The sequence below is a fragment of the Lissotriton vulgaris genome, chromosome 2_2 (assembly GCF_964263255.1).
Source record: "Lissotriton vulgaris chromosome 2_2, aLisVul1.2, whole genome shotgun sequence".
In the NCBI taxonomy this organism is placed as follows: Eukaryota; Metazoa; Chordata; class Amphibia; order Caudata; family Salamandridae; genus Lissotriton; species Lissotriton vulgaris.
In genome coordinates, this window is record NC_141688.1 from 323,051,409 (window position 1) to 323,079,285 (window position 27,877).

General features: G+C 45.0%; 1 protein-coding gene across 1 annotated transcript in view; it reads left to right on the forward strand.

Moving 5' to 3' along the window:
- MYBPC3 (myosin binding protein C3) overlaps positions 1-27,384 on the forward strand; it is a 412,405-nt gene extending 385,021 nt beyond the window's left edge. The window contains exons 32-35 of the mRNA XM_086959710.1: positions 2,243-2,379; positions 9,523-9,709; positions 20,873-20,915; positions 26,494-27,384. Coding sequence (XP_086815836.1) covers positions 2,243-2,379; positions 9,523-9,709; positions 20,873-20,883 — 335 coding nt within the window. The 3' untranslated portion in view covers positions 20,884-20,915; positions 26,494-27,384. The remainder of the gene's footprint in view (positions 1-2,242; positions 2,380-9,522; positions 9,710-20,872; positions 20,916-26,493) is intronic.
- The last annotated feature ends 493 nt before the right edge of the window (positions 27,385-27,877 follow it).

Below are 27,877 nucleotides of genomic sequence, written 5' to 3' on the forward strand. Positions count from 1 at the left end.
CCAATCCCATCACTAAAGCATTTCTGGACCCTATCATTACCAATCCCCCACGAAAGCATGTCTGGCCCTATCATCACCAATCCCCCACGAAAGCATGTCTGGACCCTATCATTACCAATCCCCCACGAAAGCATGTCTGACCCTATCATCACCAATCCCACCACCAAAGTATGGCTGGACCCTATCACCAATCCCCCCCATCAAAGTATGTCTGGACCTATCATCACCAATCCCACCACCAAAGCATGCCGGGCCCCTATCATCACCAATCCCACCACAAAAGCATGTCTGGACCCCATCATCACCAATCCCATCACCAAAGCTTGTCTGGACCCTATCATTACCAATCCCACCACCAAAGCATGTCTGGACCCTACCATTACCAATCCCCCACGAAAGCATGTCTAGACCCATCATAACCAATCCCACCACCAACAAAGCATGTCTGGCCCTATCATCACCACTCCCCCACCAAAGCATGGCTGGACCCTATCACCAATCCCCCCATCAAAACATGTCTGGCCCTATCATCACCAATCCCACCACCAAAGTATGGCTGGAACCTATCACCAATCCCCCATCAAAGTATGTCTGGACCTATCATCACCAATCCCACCACCAAGAAAGCATGTCTGACCCTATCATCACCAATCCCACCACCAAAGTATGACTGGCCCATATCATCACCAATCCCACCACCAAAGTATGACTGGCCCATATCATCACCAATCCCACCACCAAAGCATGTCTGGCCCCTATCATCACCAATCCCATCACTAAAGCATGTCTGGACCCTATCATTACCAATCCCACCACCAAAGCATGTCTGGCCCCTTTCATCACCAATCCCATCACCGAAGCATGTCTGGACCCTATCATTACCAATCCCCCACGAAAGCATGTCTAGACCCATCATCACCAATCCCACCACCAACAAAGAATGTCTGGCCCTATCATCACCAAACCCCCACCAAAGCATGGATGGATCCTATCACCAATCCCCCCATCAAAGCATGTCTGGCCCTATCATCACCAATCCCACCACCAAAGTATGGCTGGACCCTATCACCAATCCCCCACAAAAGCATGTCTGGCCCTATCATCACCAATCCCACCACCAACAAAGCATGTCTGGCCCTATCATCACCAATCCCACCACCAACAAAGCATGTCTGGCCCTATCATCACCAATCCCCCACCAAAGCATGGCTGACCCCTATCACCAATCCCCCCATCAAAGCATGTCTGGACCCGATCATCAATCCCACCACCAAAGCATGTCTGGCCCCTGTCATCACCAATCCCACCACCAAATCATGTCTGGCCCCTATCCTTAAGAATCCCCCACCACCAAAGCATGTCTGGCCCTATCATCACCAATCCCACCACCAAAGCATGTCTGGAACCTAGCATTACCAATACCCCCACCAAAGCATGTCTGGGCCCTATCATGACCAATCCCCCACCCCCCCCTCCCACCAAAGCATGTCTGGCCCCTATCATCACCAATCCCCCCCTCCACCAAAGCATGTCTGACCCTATAATCACCAATCCCACCACCAAAGCATGTCTGGACCCTATCACCAATCCCACCAACAAAGCATGTCTGGACCCTATCACCAATCCCACCAACAAAGCATATCTAGCCCTAGCATTACCCATCCCACCACCTAAGCATGTCTGGAACCTTTCATTATCAATCCCCCCACCACCAAAGCATGTCTGGCCCTATCACCAATCCACCACCACCAAAGCATGTCCGCTCTTTATGAGGCACCGGGAGAGCCTCTGAGTGCCCTCATGCCAGTCTCTCCTGGTGAGAAAACTCTGCGTCTGCAGACTTAAGGCCTCTGCCTGGCCTACAGGCAGAGGTGGATTGGGCCAGCAGGGAGCGATGGACGAGCATCTCCTTCTAGGCTGATGTTTTTAGCTTACAAGAAGGGGCTGTGCTGCTGATGTCTCCTCTGACAGAATGTTTTCTGTGTTATGTTATCTTCTGTTTTCGTTACATTATCCAATCAACAATGGGCACACTGGTATGTGGGTCTAATGTTCACTTTATGGTTGGCTTCTGCCTCATTCAGGGGGTGACAAGTCTGCTGTGAAGAGGATCCTGTCAGTTCCCAGCGAGAAACCTTTGATCCCTCAGGATTTGATCAAACCATTTCTAAGGGACTTGGTTTTTCCTAGGAAGAAAGTCTTGTCCTCACGTACTGGTTCTAATGCCACGTGTCATCAACAGGTGTGGAGTACAAACCCCCCGACTACAAAATGGCAGAGTTTGCAGAGGCCCCAAAATTCACGCACCCGCTGGTGAGCCGGTCTGTGATCGCTGGATACAACGTAACGCTGAGCTGTGCCGTCCGTGGAACCCCCAAGGTATGGAGAGCGAAGAGTGGGATTGGTGCACTGGGGTGGCACTCTCACAGATACATCCCTGCACACATACTACACACAGAACAGCAGAGCTCAGACATGCAGGATTGAAGATCATGGTTCCAATGCATTGCCGCAGCTGCTGCTCTCTCAAATCAAGGCTAAGACATTGACCCAAAACTCAAATAAAAACACTTTCATTCTCTCTCTACCCCTCAGTGCACCAAATAACCGCGCCACTGTAGCTTGTCACACAATTGTCAGCACTTCATGTGAAAATCAGATACCTATTGGCTTATAAAGCCTTGGCAAATGTTCTGCGTTTTTACAACTGCAACTTGTATTTAAGTGATGCGTCAAAAAGGTATTTCTAACTTAAAAGCCCGTACATTGTTTATCACATTTCCAGGGAAAGTGCTCAGCCTGTCGTTTTGATTCATACCATATGGTGGTTCAGATGCAAGCCTCGCAATCCACTTGCTTTCTCTTTCTACCAACTATTCATGCTTGATTCTTTCTCTTTTCTTCCAAATGAGCGATCATTTACAGAACATTTCATATTTCATGAAAGCTTTCACGTAGCCCACTATTGCAAACACTCGATTAAGCACCGCTCTCTTTCAAATAGATTCAAGACGCCCCCCTACTTTTTGGTCTGCGTTTCAACAGTGCAGTTGTCAACCAGAGTTGATTTTGTCCCGCCCCTTTCAATCACTGGCTTTTTTCAAGCAGCCTCTTTCAGCCGTTAGTTGCAGAATGTATCAATCATACCTTGGTTCAGCCCAGTGAAATGCTCATCCACCTCCTGATGCTATTGGGTATTTGAATGTATCCTTCTATTGCCATGCCAGTGCTTGCATTGAACTGTGTGAGGGACTACTTTACAACTCTAGCCCTCTCTGTCCACTCCTGCTAGTTCCCTCCTGAGCATTGTTAGCACTTTAAACCCAGCCCTGTTGAATTTGCTAGTGCGCTCCTCATTTCAACGTTAGGCGGACCAGAGCAAAAATGCAGAAATGGAGCTCAGTCTGCATTAGAACTCCCTATGGTCTGGAAGGGAGTAAGACACACGGGAGATACAGGAATGATTATAATTGAAGAAACGTCTATGTACGCTCTGTAGATGCTACAATGCAATAATTGCGCATAAACACATGTATACTTAGAGGCAGCACGTACACTTAGACACGTATATACTAAGACGCAGCAGATACGCTTAGACATATGAATACTCAGATGCAGCAGATACGCTTAGACACATGTATACTAAGAAGTAGAAGATACGCTTAGACACATGTATACTAAGAAGCAGAAGATAAGCTTAGACACATGTATACTAAGAAGTAGAAGATACGCTTAGACACATGTATACTCAGATGCAGCAGATACGCTTGGACACATGTATACTAAGAGGCAGAAGATACGCTTAGACACATGTATACTAAGAAGTAGAAGATATACTTAGACACATGTATACTAAGAAGTAGAAGATAAGCTTAGACACATGTATACTAAGAAGTAGAAGATACGCTTAGACACATGTATACTCAGATGCAGCAGATAAGCTTAGACACATGTATACTAAGAAGCAGAAGATACGCTTAGACACATGTATACTAAGAAGTAGAAGATACGCTTAGACACATGTATACTAAGAAGCTGCAGATACGCTTAGACACATGTATACTAAGAAGTAGAAGATAAGCTTAGACACATGTATACTAAGAAGTAGAAGATACGCTTAGACACATGTATACTAAGAAGCTGCAGATACGCTTAGACACATGTATACTAAGAAGCAGAAGATAAGCTTGGACACATGTATACTAAGAAGTAGAAGATAAGCTTAGACACATGTATACTAAGAAGTAGAAGATACGCTTAGACACATGTATACTAAGAAGCTGCAGATACGCTTAGACACATGTATACTAAGAAGCAGAAGATAAGCTTAGACATATGTATACTAAGAAGTAGAAGATAAGCTTAGACACATGTATACTAAGAAGTAGAAGATACGCTTAGACACATGTATACTAAGAAGCTGCAGATACGCTTAGACACATGTATACTAAGAAGCAGAAGATACGCTTAGACACATGTATACTAAGAAGCTGCAGATTCGCTTAGACACATGTATACTAAGAAGTAGAAGATACGCTTAGACACATGTATACTAAGAAGTAGAAGATACGCTTAGACACATGTATACTAAGAAGCTGCAGATACGCTTAGACACATGTATACTCAGAAGTAGAAGATACGCTTAGACACATGTATACTAAGAAGTAGAAGATACGCTTAGACACATGTATACTAAGAAGCTGCAGATACGCTTAGACACATGTATACTAAGAAGTAGAAGATACGGTTAGACACATGTTTACTAAGAAGTAGAAGCTATACTTAGACACATGTATACTAAGAGGCAGAAGATACGCTTGGACACATGTATACTAAGAAGCTGCAGATACGCTTAGACACATGTATTTTAAGAAGTAGAAGATACGCTTAGACACATGTATACTAAGAAGTAGAAGATATACTTAGACACATGTATACTAAGAAGTAGAAGATACGCTTAGACACATGTATACTAAGAAGTAGAAGATACGCTTAGACACATGTATACTAAGAAGCTGCAGATACGCTTAGACACATGTATACTAAGAAGTAGAAGATACGCTTAGACACATGTATACTAAGAAGTAGAAGATACGCTTAGACACATGTATACTAAGAAGCAGCAGATACACTTAGACACATGTATACTAAGAAGTAGAAGATACGCTTAGACACATGTATACTAAGAAGTAGAAGATATACTTAGACACATGTATACTAAGAGGCAGAAGATACGCTTGGACACATGTACACTAAGAGGCAGAAGATACGCTTAGACACATGTATACTAAGAGGCAGAAGATACACTTAGACACATGTATACTAAGAAGTAGAAGGTAAGCTTAGACACATGTATACTAAGAAGCAGAAGATACGCTTAGACACATGTATACTAAGAAGTAGAAGATACGCTTAGACACATGTATACTAAGAAGTAGAAGATAAGCTTAGACACATGTATACTAAGAAGTAGAAGATAAGCTTAGACACATGTATACTAAGAAGTAGAAGATAAGCTTAGACACATGTATACTAAGAAGCAGAAGGTAAGCTTAGACACATGTATACTAAGAAGTAGAAGATATACTTAGACACATGTATACTAAGAAGTAGAAGATACGCTTAGACACATGTATACTAAGAAGTAAAAGATATACTTAGACACATGTATACTAAGAAGCAGCAGATACGCTTGGACACATGTATACTAAGAGGCAGAAGATACGCTTAGACACATGTATACTAAGAAGCAGAAGGTAAGCTTAGACACATGTATACTAAGAAGTAGAAGATAAGCTTAGACACATGTATACTAAGAAGTAGAAGATACGCTTGGACACATGTATACTAAGAAGTAGCAGATACGCTTAGACACATGTATACTAAGAAGCAGAAGATAAGCTTAGACACATGTATACTAAGAAGCAGCAGATACGCTTAGACACATGTATACTAAGAAGCAGAAGATAAGCTTAGACACATGTATACTAAGAAGCAGCAGATACGTTTAGACACATGTATACTAAGAGGCAGAAGATACACTTAGACACATGTATACTAAGAAGTAGAAGATACGCTTAGACACATGTATACTAAGAAGTAGAAGATACGCTTAGACACATGTATACTAAGAGGCAGAAGATACGCTTAGACACATGTATACTAAGAAGCAGAAGGTAAGCTTAGACACATGTATACTAAGAAGTAGAAGATACGGTTAGACACATGTTTACTAAGAAGTAGAAGCTATACTTAGACACATGTATACTAAGAGGCAGAAGATACGCTTGGACACATGTATACTAAGAAGCTGCAGATACGCTTAGACATGTATTTTAAGAAGTAGAAGATACGCTTAGACACATGTATACTAAGAAGTAGAAGATATACTTAGACACATGTATACTAAGAAGTAGAAGATACGCTTAGACACATGTATACTAAGAAGTAGAAGATACGCTTAGACACATGTATACTAAGAAGTTGCAGATACGCTTAGACACATGTATACTAAGAAGTAGAAGATACGCTTAGACACATGTATACTAAGAAGCAGCAGATACACTTAGACACATGTATACTAAGAAGTAGAAGATACGCTTAGACACATGTATACTAAGAAGTAGAAGATATACTTAGACACATGTATACTAAGAGGCAGAAGATACGCTTGGACACATGTACACTAAGAGGCAGAAGATACGCTTAGACACATGTATACTAAGAGGCAGAAGCTACACTTAGACACATGTATACTAAGAAGTAGAAGGTAAGCTTAGACACATGTATACTAAGAAGCAGAAGATACGCTTAGACACATGTATACTAAGAAGTAGAAGATACGCTTAGACACATGTATACTAAGAAGTAGAAGATAAGCTTAGACACATGTATACTAAGAAGTAGAAGATAAGCTTAGACACATGTATACTAAGAAGTAGAAGATAAGCTTAGACACATGTATACTAAGAAGCAGAAGGTAAGCTTAGACACATGTATACTAAGAAGTAGAAGATATACTTAGACACATGTATACTAAGAAGTAGAAGATACGCTTAGACACATGTATACTAAGAAGTAAAAGATATACTTAGACACATGTATACTAAGAAGCAGCAGATACGCTTGGACACATGTATACTAAGAGGCAGAAGATACGCTTAGACACATGTATACTAAGAAGCAGAAGGTAAGCTTAGACACATGTATACTAAGAAGTAGAAGATAAGCTTAGACACATGTATACTAAGAAGTAGAAGATACGCTTGGACACATGTATACTAAGAAGTAGCAGATACGCTTAGACACATGTATACTAAGAAGCAGAAGATAAGCTTAGACACATGTATACTAAGAAGCAGCAGATACGCTTAGACACATGTATACTAAGAAGCAGAAGATAAGCTTAGACACATGTATACTAAGAAGCAGCAGATACGTTTAGACACATGTATACTAAGAGGCAGAAGATACACTTAGACACATGTATACTAAGAAGTAGAAGATACGCTTAGACACATGTATACTAAGAAGTAGAAGATACGCTTAGACACATGTATACTAAGAGGCAGAAGATACGCTTAGACACATGTATACTAAGAAGCAGAAGGTAAGCTTAGACACATGTATACTAAGAAGTAGAAGATATACTTAGACACATGTATACTAAGAAGTAGAAGATACGCTTAGACACATGTATACTAAGAAGTAGAAGATACGCTTAGACACATGTATACTAAGAAGTAGAAGATATACTTAGACACATGTATACTAAGAAGTAGAAGATACGCTTAGACACATGTATACTAAGAAGCAGCAGATACGCTTGGACACATGTATACTAAGAGGCAGAAGATACGCTTAGACACATGTATACTAAGAAGCAGAAGGTAAGCTTAGACACATGTATACTAAGAAGTAGAAGATAAGCTTAGACACATGTATACTAAGAAGTAGAAGATACGCTTGGACACATGTATACTAAGAAGTAGCAGATACGCTTAGACACATGTATACTAAGAAGCAGAAGATAAGCTTAGACACATGTATACTAAGAAGCAGCAGATACGCTTAGACACATGTATACTAAGAAGCAGAAGATAAGCTTAGACACATGTATACTAAGAAGCAGAAGATACGCTTAGACACATGTATACTAAGAAGCAGAAGATAAGCTTAGACACATGTATACTAAGAAGCAGAAGATAAGCTTAGACACATGTATACTAAGAAGCAGAAGATAAGCTTAGACACATGTATACTAAGAAGCAGCAGATACGCTTAGACACATGTATACTAAGAAGCAGAAGATAAGCTTAGACACATGTATACTAAGAAGCAGCAGATACGCTTAGACACATGTATACTAAGAAGCAGAAGATAAGCTTAGACACATGTATACTAAGAAGCAGCAGATACGCTTAGACACATGTATACTAAGAAGCAGAAGATAAGCTTAGACACATGTATACTAAGAAGTAGAAGATACGCTTAGACATATGTATACTAAGAAGCAGAAGATAAGCTTAGACACATGTATACTAAGAAGCAGAAGATAAGCTTAGACACATGTATACTAAGAAGTAGAAGACACGCTTAGACACATGTATACTAAGAAGCAGCAGATACGCTTAGACACATGTATACTAAGAGGCAGAAGATACGCTTAGACACATGTATACTAAGAAGTAGAAGATACGCTTAGACACATGTATACTAAGAAGTAGAAGATACGCTTAGACACATGTATACTAAGAGGCAGAAGATACGCTTAGACACATGTATACTAAGAAGTAGAAGATATACTTAGACACATGTATACTAAGAGGCTGCAGACACATTTAGACACATTCACATTAAGAGGCAGAAGATACACTTAGACATGTTTACTAAGATGCAGCAAACACGCTAAGACACATGTATACTAAGATGTAGAAGATATGCTAAGACACATGTATACTAAGACATAGCAGCTTCACGTAGACATGTATTCTGAGACGCAGCAGTTCCAAACAAACATGTACTCTAAGATGCAGCAGATACGCATTGACATGTACACTGACACACAGCAGATACACACAGGCATGTGTACAATGAGACGCAGCAGATAAACACAGGCATGTGTTCCCTGAGACGCAGCAGATAGACACATGTACACTGAAATGCAGCAGATACACACAGACATATGTACACTGAAATGCAGCAGATACACACAGACACGTGTACACTGAGATGCAGCAGATACACATAGACACGTGTACACTGAGAAGCAGCAGATACAGACGTGTACACTGAGATGCAGCAGTTACAGACGTGTACACTGAGATGCAGCAGTTACAGACGTGTACACTGAGAAGCAGCATTTACACATAAACACATATTCTGACACGCAGCAGATACGCACGTCTGCAACCAGACACATATACTCACACACTGTAGCACAGTGACACACGACTCTAGTTGCCTCCTCTCACCATACCTTTCTGGAGCTCCAAATGCATTCAGTGTTCTTAATTTCCACAGCCCAAGATCACCTGGTACAAGAATAAGGTCGACCTGTGGGGCGAGGCCAAGTTCAGAATGTTCAGTAAGCAGGGAGTGGTGACCCTGGAGATCCGCAAGCCCAGCCCCTTCGATGGAGGCGTCTACGTCTGCAAAGCAGTGAACGAGCACGGGGAAGCCCAGGTGGAGTGCCGGCTGGAAGTCCGAAGTAAGCCACTCTGGGGTCTGAAGGGAAGCAAGACGCTGGTTCAGTTTGGGATGTGATGTAGAGTATCTTTAATACTCATAGTAGAGAAACACAGGGGTAGAGTATCTTTAATACTCACAGCAGAGACTCAGGTGCCAAAGTATCAAAATACTCATAGTAGAGACTCAGGTCCAGTATTTTTAATACTCATAGTACAGTCTCAGGAGGTAGAGTATATTTAATATTCAGAGTAAAGACTCAGGTGCCAAAGTATAAAATGCTCATATTAGAGACTCAGGTAGAGCATATTTATTGCTAACAGTAGAATGTCAGGGGGTAGGGTATCTTTAATACTCACAGTAGAGTCTTAGGAGGTAGAGTATCTTTAATAATCACAGTATAGACTCTGGTGGTAAAGTATCAAATACTAATAGTAGAGAATCAGGGGGAACGGTTCTTTAATACTCATAGTAGAGACTCGGGTAGAGCATCTTTAATACTCACAGTAGAGTTTCAGGAGGTAGAGTATATTGGTACCAAATGGAAGCAGGCATGGGTGTCCCCTATTCTAAAAAAACCTACTTTAGATCCCTCACTTCCGGAGAACTTTAGGCCGATCTCCCTGCTCCCTTGGCCTGCTAAAGTGGCCGAGGCACACGTCAATAACATCCTGTCCAACTTCCTCCTCACCAATAACATCCTGGATGACTCCCAACACGGGTTTAGAGCTGGCCATAGCACCGAGACAGCCTTGCTCAGTGTTTCTGAAGACCTCCGTTCCATTCTTGACGCCGGCGGTACTGCAGCACTGGTCCTATTGGACCTCAGTGCTGCCTTCGATACGGTGTCACATGAGGTCCTCTTGATGAGACTGGAGGAAATTGGAGTTACAGGGGTAGCCCTGGGGTGGTTCAGAGACTTCCTGTCTAACAGGTCTTTCAAAGTCTCCACCCCCCCTTACATCTCGAAGGAGCATAGCATTGGACAGGGAGTGCCGCAGGGCTCGTCCCTTAGCCCTACCCTGTTCAATGTCTATGTCCGCCCGTTAGCGGAGGTGGCCAGAAGGAATGGAATGGCTTTGGTATCATATGCTGACGATACCCAGTTGGTGGTGGCTTTGAATAACAACAGTGGTCTGGAAGCCCATCTCTTTAAACAGACACTCATTGACATCACCAACTGGATGACGGCGAATTTTCTCCAATTAAACGCCGGTAAAACCGAGATTCTCCTCTTGGGAAAAAACACCGCTTCCTGGGGAGACAATTGGTGGCCTGACATTCTGGGCCCACCCCCCAAGCCAAAAGACTGTGTCAAAAATCTAGGTGTCTGGGTCGATTCGGATCTAAAATACACCACCCACACCAAGAAAGTGGCTGCCACATGCTTCGGCATTTTACGCAACATCAGGCCTATCCTGAAGTTCTTCGACTGTCGCACCCGCCAGCTCATCGTCCAGGCGACGATCCTTTCTAGACTGGACTATGCCAGTTCTCTCCTTTTGGGAGCGAACCTGGCTGAAACCACCAGACTGCAGAGAGTCCAGAACGCGGCTGCCAGGGCTTTGGTCGGCCTCCCCCGCCACTCTTCAGTTTCAGGAACCTTAAGAAAACTGCATTGGCTTCCGGTGGGAAAAAGGATCCAGTTCAAGGCTCTATGTTTAGCCTTCAAGATCCTTAAAACCGCCTCTCCCCCACTGCTGAGTCCCCTCTTGTCTGAGTACACACCCAGCCGATCTCTCCGCTCAGAGGGACAACATCTAGTGATCATTCCCCGCACTAGACTTGCCAGAGTTGGTGGACGTTCTTTTAGCCTCCTCGCTGCCAAGCTATGGAACAGCTTGCCTGTAACCATACGGGGGATGCATGATCTCTTAGCCTTTAGAAAGGCCATCAAAACCCACCTCTTCCAATAATCTGTTTTCTGTGCACCTTCATTCCGCACTCTGGTTAGCACGCAGCGCCGGGACGCCCCTTGGCTGGGGCAGCCGCGCGCTATACAAATCCCCATAACATAACATAACATAACATATTTAATACTCACAGCAGAGACGCCAGGGGGGAGTTTCAAATTGTCCTTGTAGAGACTCAAGGGTAACAGATCTTTAATACTCATAGTAGAGACTCAGGGGGTAAAGTATTAAATACTCATACTTGAGACTCAAGGCTAATAGATCTTTAATACTCACAGTAGAGTTTCCGGGAGTAGAGTATCTTTAATACTCACAGTAGAGACTCTAGGGGTAAAGTATCAAATGCTCATAGTAGAGACGCTGGGGTAACGGATCTTTATTACTCATAGTAGAGGCTCAGGTAGAGCATCTATAACACTCACAGTAGAGTCTCAGGGGGTAGAGTATATTTAATACTCACAGTAGCGTCTCAGGAGGTAGAGTATATTTAATACTCACAGTAGAGACTCCAGGGGAGAGTTTCAAATTGTCCTAGTAGAGTCTCAGGGGTAACAGATCTTTAATACTCATAGTAGAGACTCAGAGGGTAAAGTATTAAATACTCATAGTAGAGACACAAGGGTAACAGATCTTTAATACTCATAGTAGAGGCTCAGGTTAAAATATTATTAAGGGGTAAAGTAGCATTAATACTCATAGTAGAGACCAAGGGGTTTAAAGTATTCTTACTACTTATAATACACACTCAGTTGTAAAGAATTGTAAATACTTATAGAAAAGACTCAGGAGGTAAAGTATCATTAACACTCATAGTAAAGACTCAGGAGGTAAAGTGTCATTATTACTCATTGTAGAGACTCAGGCAGAGCATCTTTAATACTCACAGTTGAGTTTCAGGGGTTAGAGTATCTTTTATACTCACAGTAGAGACGTAGGAGGCAGCGTATCATTAATACTCCTAGTGATAGTGGAGATTCAAGGGGTATAGCATTATTAATACTCATAATAGAGACTAAGGGCTAACATTTTAAATACTTATAGTAGAGACACAGGGGGTGACATATCTTTAATACTCATAGTAGAGACTCATGAGGTAAAATATCAGTAGAGTTTCAGGAGGTAGAGTATATTTAATACGCACATCAGAGACTCTAGGGGAGAGTAAAACAATGCTCCTAGTAGAGACTCAGGGGGTAAAGTATTAAATGCTCATAGTAGAGACTCAGGTTAAAATATTCTTGATACTAATTATAGAGAATCATTAATGCTCTTAGTAGAGACTACAGGGTTTAAAGATTTCTTAGTACTTTTAATACTGACTCAGTTGTAAAGAATTGTAAATACTTATAAAAGACACTCAGGAGGTAAAGTATCATTAATACTCATAGTTGAGACTCAGGAGGTAAAGTATCATTAATACTCATAGTTGAGACTCAGGAGGTAAAGTATATTAATACTCATAGTAGAGACTCAGGTAGAGCATCTTTAACACTCACAGTTGAGTGTCAGGGGTTAGAGTATCTTTTATACTCACAGTAGAGACACTTAGGTGTAGCGTGCCTGATAGTGATACTGATACTGATAGTGATATTGGAGATTCAAGGGGTAAAGCATCATTAATAGTCATAGTAGAGACTCATGAGGTGAAATATCAGTAATACTCATGGTGGAGACTTCGGGGGTAGGGTGTATTTAATACTCACAGTAGAGTCTCAGGTGACAAAGTATCAAATACTTATGGTACAGAATCGGTGGAGCATATTTTTTTTTAAATATCTTTTTATTTATAAACATAAACAAAAACAATAAAACACGCGTCTGGTGACCGTACACTTTGATACATGAGAAGAAATATACACATTATTTATGCGGTACCAAACAAGACAGTCTTCATTAATAATGATAAATGTGACTACAGGACTCCAACACTTCAACTTCGTTCCGTACACTGGGGGTTGGGGGGGCACAAATATCTCCTCTGTAGCTGTTCCATGGACCACAGATCTTCCCCCACTTCCCGGGACGACCCCTAGCCACGTACACCGATCTTTCTCTAAACATGTTCGAGTCAAGGTCTTCCATCCATTTCCCTATTGGAGGCACCTGAGTAGCACCCCATAATTGTGCGATGTTACGTTTTGCAATCATGCATGCTAGTCACCCACTGTTTTCCGTGTATAGTGAGGTCAGAGGGCTCCCAAACATTCAGAAAACAACGTCTAGCCTCAACATGCACATCCACTCCCAACACCTCACGTAACTTCTCATGGATCTTGACCCAGTATTGCTGTATTTCGGGACAGTGCCACGATATATGTAGGAATGATCCTATCCCTCCACATCCTCTTCGACACCTTTCATCTTCAGCCAGACCCATTCACACCAATCTTGGACCAGTCATATAGCATCTATGTAGGATTTTAAATTGCACCAATCTCAACCTCATGGGGATAGCCACTATCCTGGGAGATGACACAGCCTCTCTCCAGTCCTCATCATCAATCACCAAACCATCCGCGCTCCACTGTCCTCTAAGCATCACCAACGGATCCTCCGTATGATTAATTAGTTTTCTGTATATCAGTGATATGGTTTTAGTTGGGAATTGTCCATCTAATATTCTGTCTACCAGTGGGGAAGCCTCAGGCGGCTCGGAACCCCGGGGGATGGCGGCCATTAAAGCGTGTCTTATGTGGAGATATCTAAAATTTTCAGTCTCATTTAACTGGTAATTGCGCTGCATCGCCTTGAATTAAAGAACCCAGCCTTTCCCCCAAACATCTTTAACCCGCGAGATCCCGATTGAGATCCCACCGGTCAAAGCCCTTCGATCTCCACAGAGTCCCCAGAGCCTCTGAGCTCCACAGGGGGGTGGCCAATCTTTCCAGCCCACTTAAGATGCCAATTAGCTTTGTGCCATATCCCAACCGCATGCGCCGCCGGTCCAATGAAAGGAATCCCGCCCGGTTTGGCGTATAAAGCTCTCATAAAATCCCGTCCGGGCATCTGGTCCCTGTCCAGTGCGAATCCGGGGTCAAGGGGAGATCCATACACTGCATGGGTAATCGATGCGAGCTGGGAGGCCCAGTAATATTTACAGAGATCCGGCAATCCAATCCCCCCATTACCAGGGCAATGTAAGTTTGGGAAATGCAATCCGTGGCCTGCCCTCCCAAAGAAGCCGTCGCTGGAGCGACTCTATCTCTCTGAAGTATGAGGAGGCACCGGGTCCATACTATTCTGAAGTGCGTATAAAAATCTGGGAAGCGCCATCATTTTGAACAATGTGGCACGTCCCAGTAGAGAGAGAGGCAACCCTTTCTATTTATTCACATCCTGTCGGAGCCGGGCCAGTGGGGGACCCAGATTATTATCGTATCGCAGTGTAGGGTCCAGTGTTATGTATATCCCCAAATATATAAAGCCCGCTGTTTCTACCCGCAGGGAGCATGTACTCGGGACAGTGGGTGGGTCTCCGCTGGGAGCGAAGAGAACCGACTTTGCCAATTAATTGCGAATCCCGAATATCTCCCAAATATTGAGAGGATGTCCAAGAATGCAATCAGGGAAGCACGGGGTAGTCAAATAGAGCAGGATATCATCAGCGTATAGCGATATCTTGTCCTCCCATTCTGGCAACCATCTCAAACCTCTAACTGTTCGATCCCATCTGACCCAAGCCGCGAGCAGCTCTAGCGCCAATGCAAACAAAAGTGGGGAAAGTGGGCAACCCTGCCTCGTACGACGTCCCAGTGGGAAATCAGCAGATCTGTGGTTGTTCACTACGACTCTGGCGAGGGGTTTCGAGTATATTAGGCGAACCCATCCAATAAATCCCGGTCCAAAGCCCATTTTGCTCAGAGCTGCAAACAAATATGGCCACTCCACTCTGTCAAAGGCCATCGCGGCATCTAATGACAAAATGGCCGCTGGCTCATGAATATAAGAGGCACTAGCCAAAATTCCGTGGAGTCTCCGTATATTCAATGCTGTGTTCCGGCGAGGCATGAAGCCCGACAGGTCTGGATGTATCAGGGTCATCATGACCTTAACCAATCTATTAGCCAGCAATTTGGCCAGGATTTTAGGCTCTTCATTGAGTAGCGAAATCGGCCGGTAGGAGGAACAGATCTCCCAGGGATTACCCTCCTTCTGAATAACCACTATGTTCGCTATACGCTGGTCATATGGAAGATGGCCTTCCTCCCTGCTCTCCTGAAACATATCACGCAGGAAAGGTGCCAACTTGTTGGCATTTGGTTTGTATAGCTCAACGGGGATCCCGTTAGGGCCGGTGGCTTTACCCGGCTTCACCCCTCTAACTACCTGAGCGACCTCATCGTCCGTCGGGGGAGAATCTAAGAATTTCCGGTCTGCCTCAGACAGCGACGGCATTTGAATATCTCGCAACATACTGCATTCTCATTCTCAGTGTAAGTGTTCGCTGTTGTATAAACCCAACTATAGTAAGATGAGAACACGTCCGCAATCTCTTGAGGGTCCGTGATTTTACCCAGTTCCTCCGTGTGCAGTTCCGGCACCAGTTTAGTCGACCTCTCCCCCTTTTCGAGCCATGCTATCAACTTCCCTGCCTTATCCCCATATTCATAGATCCTACTTTGGGTGTCTGCGCATTGCTCCTTTGCCTTCCCCCTTGCCAAGCTCTTGTATTCATCCCTAAGTAGTTTCAGTCTGTGACTCCTCTCCGTCGCCTCAGTCGACAACTCCTCCCCCTCCAGTCTCACCAATTCAGTCACAACTCTGTCCACCTCCGATCGACTTTTTTTGTTTTTCCCAGAGATCAGAGACAGTGCCTCCCCCCGGATCACCGCCTTATACGCCTCCCACAGGATACTTCCCAATTCTACTGTCCCTTTATTAGATTGAAAATATCGATCCGTAGCTTTGACAATATCTTTCTTAATGGCCGGGTCCTTCAAATGCCACAAGTTTATGGGGGCCACTCTACCCACGTCTCCTTGACCCGTTTCTATGCGAATCCAGACTGGCGAGTGGTTGGAGATCCCTCTACCCAGGTGTCGCACCTCCCTAACTGCATCCGACTGCGACACGGGGACTAGGACGTAATCTATTCTAGCGAGCGAGCCATGGGCGGCTGAGGAGTGGGTGAAGTGTACCTCAAGCGGATTCCGTAGCCTCCAACCATCAATCAATCCAGTCATTTCCACAAAATCACTCAACCATCGGCCAGAAGGCGGCAACACCTGGGGAGGAAATCTATCCATCTCACCATTCATAACTGCATTGAAATCGCCCCCAATAAGAAAAATCCCAAGGGGCAGAGTCAGAAAAATCCTAGACAGATCTCTGAAGGTCTCGGTACGGAGGGCTGGTGGGATATATACAGACAATAGAGTCAACGTTCTTCCCTCCCACAGCCCGGACACCCCGACATATCTACCACGGCAATCTGTCCAGGTGGCCTGAATCGCCATTGGAAAGGACTTTCTCATTAAGATCCTCACCCCTCTGGATCCCGAGGTGAATCCAGCATGCATGACCATTTTATACCCTCCCCTATGCAGCGCCATACAACAATACGCAACAAGATGCTTTTCATGTAAAAATACGACATCCGGCGCATGTCTCCTAACCAATTGGTTGACCATTCCTCGCTTCATCTTGTCACCCGATCCATTAACATTCCAGCTGAGTGCGTTAATCCCCATACCCCGCTTGACAGACGCCATCCTGGTGGTAACTCCTATCGAAGTCTCTCGATGCTTACAAAACACAACAAAAACAAACAACTATCGGCAATAATACAATCATTATACACAAAAACAAATTTTCAAAACTCCCTGAACATCCCGTTTCTCCACCCCGCACCCCTGCCTGCAGCTAGCGCGCATCCCCAACTTGCAGTGTGCCTGTCGCCCCGAAACTGCTCTACAGCTAACTAAAGGTAGTAAATGGAGGAGGACCTCAAGCCAAACTCGGCCCCCCGCCCCAGCAGCACATCTTTACGGACTAACCCCTATACAAAATGTTGCTGACATACGTTATAATGTTTTATCGTTACTTCACCCCAACCCCCACAAAATACTATCCGAACGATTACTTCTCCTCCGACGCATCTTTTTTTTGGGCCTCAGCTTCGGCCGCGCGAGTATTTTCCAACCAGTCCGCCGTTACCTCTGGGTTATCAAAGAACACCGTCTTGCCATTGTGTTCCACTTGCAGCCGGGCCGGGAACATCATAGCATACTTCATGCCTTTGTCTCGCAGCTTCTCTTAAATGCAAGGAATCCTTCACTATGTTTCTGTACAGTTTACATAAAGTCCGGATAAAAGGACAGCGTCACATTCTCAAATTTTAACGGGGGCCCAGAGCGGGCCGCCTGCAATATAGCATCACGGTCTCGAAAGTTAAGAACCCTCGCAATCATAGGACAAGGGGGAGCCCCGGCACGAGGTCTACCCCCCGGAACTGTATGGGCACGTTCAATCGTGAAAAAGTTACTAAGGCCCTTCGGCTGCAGATGCTTGAGAACGATGTTTTCCACAAACACGTCCAGTGCGGGCCCCTCTGACCGCTCAAGGACACCCCCAGTATGCGGATATTATTGCACCGAGCTCTCCCTTCAAATTCGTCCAATTTCCGATCAGTCTGAGCCCTCGATGCCTTGAGATCACGAACCTCTTGTTGCAGCAGATGTACATCATCGAGCAGACTATCGGTTTTGATCTCAAGCGACTTCACCTTCACGCTCGCCTTATTGAGATCTGCACTTATTAGCCCAACCTCGACCATCACAGTATCGATCTTATGGTCAAGGGCCTCCATTTTCTAGCCCAATGTCATCTGTACACCAGTAATGACCACCATAAGATCTGACAAGGTGGGTGTTTGTGCCGCAGAGGCTCCTTTCTCCACCTCCACTTGCGATTTCTTAAGGTCCGTTGGCGATCCTTTTGAATGAGTGTATCTCTCAAGAGTGTTGGTCTGCACTTGTCTAGGCGCCCTGGAGGACTGCGGTAGAGCCTTATACTGATCCGATTTCGCTGCCATCAGGACTTGCACACTTTATCGCCACCTCTCACCAGATTTCCCTAGGTGATGTGTGCCAAGGCTGTCGTCACGCTGTCGTCAGGGACGATCGATTACCGGACACCACTCTTGCAGCTCCAGTAGGCCATTCACCATCACTCCGACCAAAATGAATTAAGTGGTGAGGGCCATCCGCGAGTCCGTGGGCTCCAGGGAGCTGGAAGGGAAGACTGAGAACATCGAAATGTCCGCCACACCCCTGCTTCGCCGCTTAATACCAAGGGTCCAGTCGTGGGCAAGCTTCTCGGTAGGCCTCTCCCAACAACTCCTTCGATCTGGAAACCACCACTGTGCACCACAGTAAAGTGTCTGAAAAATTTTCAGAAATGAGTCGGAGGGCATCGGGAACTTCCGGTCTCCGGCAGCCGATGTTGTTGCATTCACCTTCCGGTTAGCAAAGAACCACAGGTCCCGGTCCGATCGTGGGAGTAGGCCTCAATATGTCCGTCGACGCTGCCTCGCCCCAGCACATCGGAGGAGAGTCATTCGAAGCTTGGCAGAGATCACTTCGAATCCGCCACCAGGGAGTTGGAGTGAGGAACAGGATATTTCACAGGATCATGCCGGGGGCGAGGGAGATCGGCGGAGCCGACTCTCTAAGCGACCATCTTGGTCGCTGGTTAGGCTCCTCCTCGGGTGGAACATATTTAATGCTCACAGTAGAGTCTCAGGGGGTAGAGTAACTTTAATACTCATAGTAGAGACTAAGGGGTTACACTATTCTGAATATTCAAAATAGAGACTAAGTTGTAAAGGATAATAAATACTAACAGAAGGTACTCAGGGTAAAGTATCATTGATACCCAGAGTGGAGAACCAGGGGGTAAAGTATCATTAATACTCATAGTGGACACTTAAGGGGTAAAGTATCATTAGTACTCATAGTGGAAACCCAAGGGGTACGTATCATTAATACTCATAGTGGAGACTCAAGGGGTAAAGTATCATTAATACTCATAGTGGAGACTCAGGGGTTAAAGTGTCATCAATAATGATTGTAGAGTCAAAGGGTAAATTATCATTAATATTCATAGAGGAGACTCAAGAGGTAAAATAATCATTAATACTCATAGTGGAGAATCCTACAAGCCCTGAGCAGGAACATACAGCACTTATCACAGGTGGACCGGGGAAAGTATCATTGATACTCATAGTCGAGACTCAAGGGGTACGTATCATTAATACTCATAGTGGAGACTCAAGAGGTAAAGTATCATTAATACTCATAGTGGAGACTCAAGAGGTATGTATCATTAATACTCATAGTGGAGACTCAAGGGGTATGTATCATTAATACTCATAGTGGAGACTCAGGGGTTAAAGTGTCATCAATACTGATTGTAGAGTCAAAGGGTAAATTATCATTAATACTCATAGTGGAGACTCAAGAGGTAAAATAATCATTAATACTCATAGTGGAGAATCCTACAAGCCCTGAGCAGGAACATACGGCACTTATCACAGGTGGACCGGGGAAAGTATCATTGATACTCATAGTCGAGACTCAAGGGGTACGTATCATTAATACTCATAGTGGAGACTCAAGAGGTAAAGTATCATTAATACTCATAGTGGAGACTCAAGAGGTAAAGTATCATTAATACTCATAGTGGAGAACCCTAGAAGCCCTGAGCAGGAACATTAGGTACAATTCACAGGTGGATGAGGGAAAGTATTAGGGCGCAAAGCTTAGGAGAGCAGTGGGAGCAGTAGGTTAGAGCAAAGACCCTACGAGCAGGGGTAATAGTGGTAGGAGACAGACCTTAGGTGGACATGGGTGGTGGTGTTAGGGCACAGCCATATGTGGGCGAGGCAGTAGTGGTAGGACACAGACTATAGGTGGGCAGGGGCAGTAGTGCTGGGACACCTGCATTGGCAGTGTTTTAGGGCAGACAGCTAGGGGTCAGGACACTAGCATTCCTGACCAAGCTGGCTTGGGTACCAATGGAAGAACAGTCAAGGACCCTGAAGGTGGAGGGCAAACATATTGCCCGGCAGCATGTTCCCAGATACTGAAGCAGCTGAGGGGCCCTGGTCAAGGTTCACCCCATACTTCCATACCCAAGGTTTTGGAGATGCCCATCAACCAGAGAACAGTTCCTCCTTTGTGCTTTCTCCAGCTTTGATTTATATTTGCTTCTGGTTTCATCCTCTTGGTTCCTAGTTGTTTCTTACCACTCTCTGTCTCTCTTTTCCCCAGTGCCTCAGTAAAGTACCGCACCGCTGCTCGCCATAAACTGAAGGTATGTTTGATGCCCCATTCCAGGCCGTAGGCACCGGGTTCAATAGGGAAGAGGGACTAGAGTGAAGTGTGGTGGGATGGAAAGGGCTGCAGTGATGGAAGATGTTCTGTGGGTCATGCAGTGGGGAGGGGACGAGATACCACCTTAAGGGATGATGCTGGTCCGGGTGGGATGTAAAGTAGAACATGATGGTGATTCTGTGAATCGGCCTATTTTGTTTGGTGCGATAGAGAGAGGTGTGGAAAGCATGTTGGGGGAACTAGACAAGGAGGTGTGATGGGGTCAGTCTCTGGGACCTCAAACAGACCTCTACAATCTGTGCTCCCCTATTATATGGTCTCCACAAACATGCACTAATAAGATGCCCTTATCTTTATCTACTTCTGGTTTTGTGGTATGTTTCTTTGCTTGTTCTTTGTCATCCTTAAGGCCTAACTTACTGTATTGTAGGATGTGCCGTTTCACTGTTATTCTTTGCCATTGCCCTGTGGAGCCATCTGCCATCTTATGCTCAGGTCTTGAGGCAATCAATCAAGAACCAAAATAAATTGACTGGCAGAGTGCAGCCAATAAGAGAGAGTAGCAGTAGAACCTGATGACGGAGTCCATAACACATCATGGGCAGACTTGGATGATGGAGCCAAGATAGCTAGAGGAGGCAACGTTGGGTGATGGATCAAGAGACATCAGTGAGAGAGGGAAAGACGAGAGCTGGGCAAGAGACAGGTTACTGGTCTAGACATCAGTGATAGAGTGAAAGACAAGAGCTGGGATAGAGACAGATTACTAGTCTAGACATCAGTGATAGAGTGAAAGACAAGAGCTGGGCAAGAGACAGATTACTAGTCTAGAGATCAGTGAGAGAGGGAAAGACAAGAGCTGGGCAAGAGACAGATTACTAGTCTAGACATCAGTGACAGTGAAAGACAAGAGCTGGGCAAGAGACAGATTACTAGTCTAGACATCAGTGATAGAGTGAAAGACAAGAGCTGGGATAGAGACAGATTACTAGTCTAGACATCAGTGACAGTGAAAGACAAGAGCTGGGCAAGAGACAGATTACTAGTCTAGACATCAGTGATAGAGTGAGAGATAGAGGATGGAGTGAGAGACAGGTTACCGGTCTAGACATCATTGATAGAGTGAGACATAAGAGCTAGAGCAAGAGACAGATTAAAGGTCTACACATCGGTGATAGAGGGAAAGACAGGTGATGAGCAAGAGCTAAATTAGGTGTCTAGATATCGGCGATAGAGTGAGAGACAGCATAGGTATCCAGACAGTGGTGATACAGTGGGAGGCAGGTGATGAGCAAGAGACAGTTTACGGTCTAGACATCAGTGGTAGCCTGAGAGATAGGTGATGGAGCAAGAGACACATTAGGAGTTCAGATATTGGTGAAGGAGTGAGAGGCATGTGATGGTGTAAGAGACATAGCAGCAGTTTAGTCTAGGCACCTCGACAACTCCACTACCTCCTGCTCAACGCCCGAACCTTCTGCAAGCACGCAACTGAGATATGGGACACCATCACCACCCTCACCTCAACATCATATTCCTCACTGAGACTTGGCTGAACCCTACCTCCGCACCCAACATCGTCACCACACCGGTAACAGAGTATCCAAGAGCCAGTTGAACGACGCTCTCAACTCCTCCCCTAACACCTCCTCAAACATCAAACAAGCCATCAAACAGTTCACAACCCGGCTCTCCAATAACACCGACATAGTCACCCCCCAACAAACCCTCCAAACCCATTAGACCCTCCAGACAAGCCAGCTGGTACACCACAGAACTGAAAACCATCAAACACAACTGCAAACTGGAAAGAAGATGGCGCACCACCAAGGAGCCTGCACACAGGACCACATTCAAGACCTTAATCAGCCAGTACCACAAACTCCTGAAAGACACCAAAAGGAACATCGTAACCAACTGCAGAGAAGCCACAGCAAAGAACTTTTCAGCATAGTCAAGGAGTAATCCAACCTCTCAGAAACTGAAAACATCACTCCTCCCAGAAACAACCTCCCAACATTCTAGCCGACTTCTTCTATGAAAACATCTCCACCATCTACTGGAATTTTGAACCCCAAGCTACCGCTGCCAACACCCTCAGCCTCCTAAATCCAGCAAATGCTCCCATTGACAACAGGATCACCCGCTGGTACCAGCTCACCACACAGAACACCACTTACATCATGTGCTCCATTCACTCTGGATCTTCCACACACCCCTGCCCACACCACATGTTCGACCTCGGTGTCAGCAGCAAGCTCACAGACATCTTCAACACGCCCATCCCTTCAGCCACGTTCCCAAATGGCTTGGACCATGCTGAGCTCAAACCCCTCATCAAGAAACCATCTGCCAATCCCAACAAGCTCAAAAACTGCCAACGAATCCCCTTGCTCCCCTTTCCTGCCAAAGTCCTAAAACAAAACCAGCAACCAGCAACTCACAGTATACCTTGAGTACAACACCTCCTGGACATGTCCCAATCCGGATTCCGCTCTAACCATAGCACTGAAACTCCCTTTATTGGTGCCACAGATGACATCGGAACCCTCCTAGGAGGAGGAGGCTCGGCCGCTATAATCCTCCTCGACATGTCAGTGGCTTTCAACATCATCTCCCACCACACTCTGACCAAAAGGCTCATTCAGATTGGCATCAAAGATGCCAGGCTCAAATGGATTGCATCCTTTCTCTCCGAAAGGACTCAATCGGTCCACCTCCCTCCTTTCGCCTTGAAACCAAAGAACACCATCTGCAGCATCCCACAAAGCTCATCACTCAGCCCCACCCTTTTCAACACTACCATGACCCCCCCTGGCAATCATCGTCAGGAATCGTGGACTGAACGGTTCACTGACAAAATATACCCTCTCAACATATTTCACTAACAAAATATCAGTGTCAAAGATATTGTCATCCTATACTTATAACAGGAAGTACAAAAACATCTATAAAAAATAACAGTTGTCATTAATATCGTATTAAATATTTTTTTTAAAATATATATATAAATTAAAATATTAACTATATTAAATAGTAACATTTAGGGGCCAATTCTGATTTTGGCCGGAAGGGCTCCGTACCATGTTCGGAGCCCTTCTGACCGAATCGGTCACTGCCGGCCGGATTCCTTTCCAACCGAGCCATTCCAATAGGCTCAGTCGGAAAGGAATCCTACTCGGATTTCCGGATTGCGAACGACAGGCTCGGAGAGGCAGTCGGAATCTGACTCTGGGGGCCCCCAGCAGGGCCCCCATGGTTGTGAGGCTGCCGGATGGCGGCCTGGGGGCACCTATGGTGCCCCTCCGTTGATCCCTGCACCCGGTGGCAGGCACCTTGGGTTGCCGGCCACATGGGTGCAGAGATGAACTGCACCCCTGCTTTCTACATTGCAAGCATGCTTGTATTGTAAGGTATACGAATGCGACCGAACCCTGTTCGGTCGCATCGTACTAGCAGGGCTGTAACCGGTTTATTGATTAAAAACAAAATGTTAGTTACCTATAATTAAACCCTATAAACCCCATAATCCGCACCTAAATTTCTAATTAAAAAACATAATTCTACAATTAACATAATTAATTATACATTCAATATTTAATATTAATTAAGAACTAATTAATTATAATTAAATTACTTTCCACCCTGTACCCCTATAAACTTGCTACGGTACTAAAAATCTCAATAAATAATGAGTAAATGTAATAACTACAAAATATGTAACAACTACAGTAAAAAACAAATGTACAGAATATACATTTCAAATACATACAAAAATACATATGAATAATTAAAAAACGATATTAACAATTAATGACGTCGATATTCTTGACAGTGATATACTTGCAAATGATATTTCCATATTTTATAACAATATTTTAGTAGGACAATACTTTAGTTTTGATATTTTGCCTGAATACCATAAATATCATAATCTGTGCGAACGACACCTAGCTCGTCCTATCCCTCTCTGAGGACGACTCCACCACGAACACAAACTTCCACCTGTGCATGACCAGTGTTGCCAACTGAATGCAAGCAAACTGCCTCAAACTCAACACAGGCAAGATGGAAATACTTCTCTTCAGAAGCACCACCTTGCTGTGGGATGACTAAGAGTGCCCTGCCGCCCTAGGACCCCCTCCCACCCCCACTGACCAGGCCTGGAACCTCAGAATCATCCTGGACAGCAAACTCACCATGAAGAGCCAGATCAACACTGTCTCCTGCACCCTCTTCCTCACTCTCCACATGCTCCGTAAGATCTTCAAATGGCTCCCTGTATCCACCAGGCGTACCATCACCCTAGCCCTCGTCACCAGCCGTCTGGATTATGGCAACGCTCTCTATGCTGGAATCACGTCACAACTCATGAAGAGACTTCAGACCAATCAGAACTCGACGGCCAGGCTCATCCTCGACCTCACCAGATGGACCCACATCATCCCCCATCTGAAGACGCTCCACTCGCTCCCCGTACACAAGAGATGACAATTCAAGATTCTGGCACACGCCTACAAAGCCCTGCATTACCAAGGACCAGCATACATCAACCACCACCTGAACTTCCTCTGACCCTCCAGACTCCTGCACTCCACCTCGTTCTCCGTCGCTCTCATCCCCAGCATTCACCACAGCAACAGTGGACGTCGCCCCTTCTACCTCGCCTCAAAATCATAGAACAGTCTCCCCTCCACCTGAGGACGTCTGCCAGGAATTCAGAAAAGCGACTCAGTCCCGAGCAGCCTTGGACCCAGCTCCGGGACACCCTCTGGGTGATTAGTGCGCTTTACAAACCCGGATGATTGATTGATTGATTGAGAGTGACTGATAAGTGATGGAGCTAAACCCAGATAAGGGTCTAGACATCGGTGATGGAGAGAGGTGGGTCAAGGCAGGTCAGTCCCTTGAGACCCAAGCGGGTGAATAGTTGCGCTTAACAAATACTGATTGAGAGATACACGATGGAGCAAGAGACATATTACGGTCTACACATTGGTGACTGAGTGATAGGAAGGTGATGTTCAAGAGACATATCAGGAGTCTTGACATCGGTGATAGAGTGAGAGACAGGTGATGTAGCAAGAGACCGATTAGGAGCCTAGCCCGGGATGATAGAGTTGGAGTAAAAGTGATGGAGCCAGGACCAGGCGGAGTAGGGAGAGGTGGGTCTCAAGCAATGGAGTTAAGAGCATTTGATGGTGGTGGCAGTGGGTGATTACTAGCGGCAGCATATTTGTGAACATCCAGAGAGAATGTTTGTTCCTCCAGCGGGAATGTTTGTACCTTCTTCTCTTCAATCCTATGTTTTTTTGTTTTCGTGTTTATTTGCTTCTGTTAATGTGACCCCATCCATCCTTTCTGCTCATTTGTTTCTCTCCTTAGTTTTGCCTTGTACTTTTCCCCTCATCCAGTCTCTAAGTGTCACAATTACATTTCCTGTTTCATGCTCTCTACCTTTGCTCCTTTCATTATTTGTATCTCACTTTTTAAGTTTTCCACAACGTATACTTGCATGTCTTGCTTCTCACTTTCTTATCCTTTCTTTCTCCTCTGAGGTGGTGATGGATGATGCTGGTGAGACTGGAACAGGAGTGAAGATGAAGGCTAAAGGAGGCCCTGCAGCTATGTGCCTGTCACTGTGATGTTAAGAATTCCTGAAAGTTTTGGGAGAATGCGATCTTTCAACATGAAACAGACATTCTTAATTCATAAGCCTATCCTGATATCTCTGTTGTAGTGTCTCCATGCCAGTGTTTCTGTCGCGACGTTACTACACTGGTATCATGGTACCCGAGGGCCGGTTCTGGTGCCACGTTCCCAATGTCCTTGTCCTGGTGCCTCTACACTGGTACCCCTGTTGAAGAGTCTTAACTCCTGATGTCTCCATTCCAGTATCTCCAGACCGGTAACTCCATACTGGTGACACCCTATCACAACATCATCACCCTGACATATCTGTACCAAGGGGTTAGTTCTGGTGTCGCTATCCCAACGTCCTTGTCCTGGTGCCGCTCCCCTGATATCTCCAGCCAGAGCCTTTTTCCCAGAGTTTCTGATGCGGTACTACTCAAGGCCAATGGCACAAGCTCTGTTTGAGTGCTAGTAGCTTCCACGACAAAATGAAACCATGGTCCTCTCTGCCTTCCATTTTATCAACTCTAATTTACGTCAGAAATCCGCTGACTACTGTGAGGGACTGAGAGCCAAGTCCAGCCTTCAACCTGACATGGAGATGCTCAGCAGAGGCTTGAGACACACTGCTGCAGTGATGAGGGGGCGAGAGGAAGATGATTGGCAGACCTGGGACTCAGTCGTGGCTCTGTCTCTGGCTGCCTTGTAAATGTGTATCGATGGGTATCGTGGGGCGTGTATGTTTATGATCCATGTGTTTGACTTGTAAGCTTTAATTTTAGTAAGGGAATAATAAAAATCACCTTATATTGGCATCTCAAGCGTTTTGTATTCATTACCATCAAAAACTCTGTTGGTCTCCTGTATGGTGCTCACAACGCACAAAAATTGTTGCTCAGTTCATGTGGAATGTGGAATATGGGTTCCTAGGGCAGTTAGAAATGACTGCGCTTATGTTGTGACAATTAAGACTGTTTACCTCTGGACCTTCTAACTGTTTGACCCAAAGCTGAGCACCGTGTGCACCCCGTTACCAGCAGACTCTCCGATACCGGCGCCCAGTGGCCTTCTTATGGTTTGGCCCAAAGCTGAGCACCAAGTAAATCTCACTTAAGCCCTTGCATTGCCTTGCACCGCCTTGTGTGACGTCATGGCAATGCAAGGCTTTTATACATGTGGCAAAGAAAGATCCCCCTGGGTACTGTTATCACACAGCCTCACTTGACAGCCTGCCTGGTACATATATACCTCACTCACCGACATCCATACTGTGAACCAGAAACTTAAATCAGTGCAAAATGAATTAAA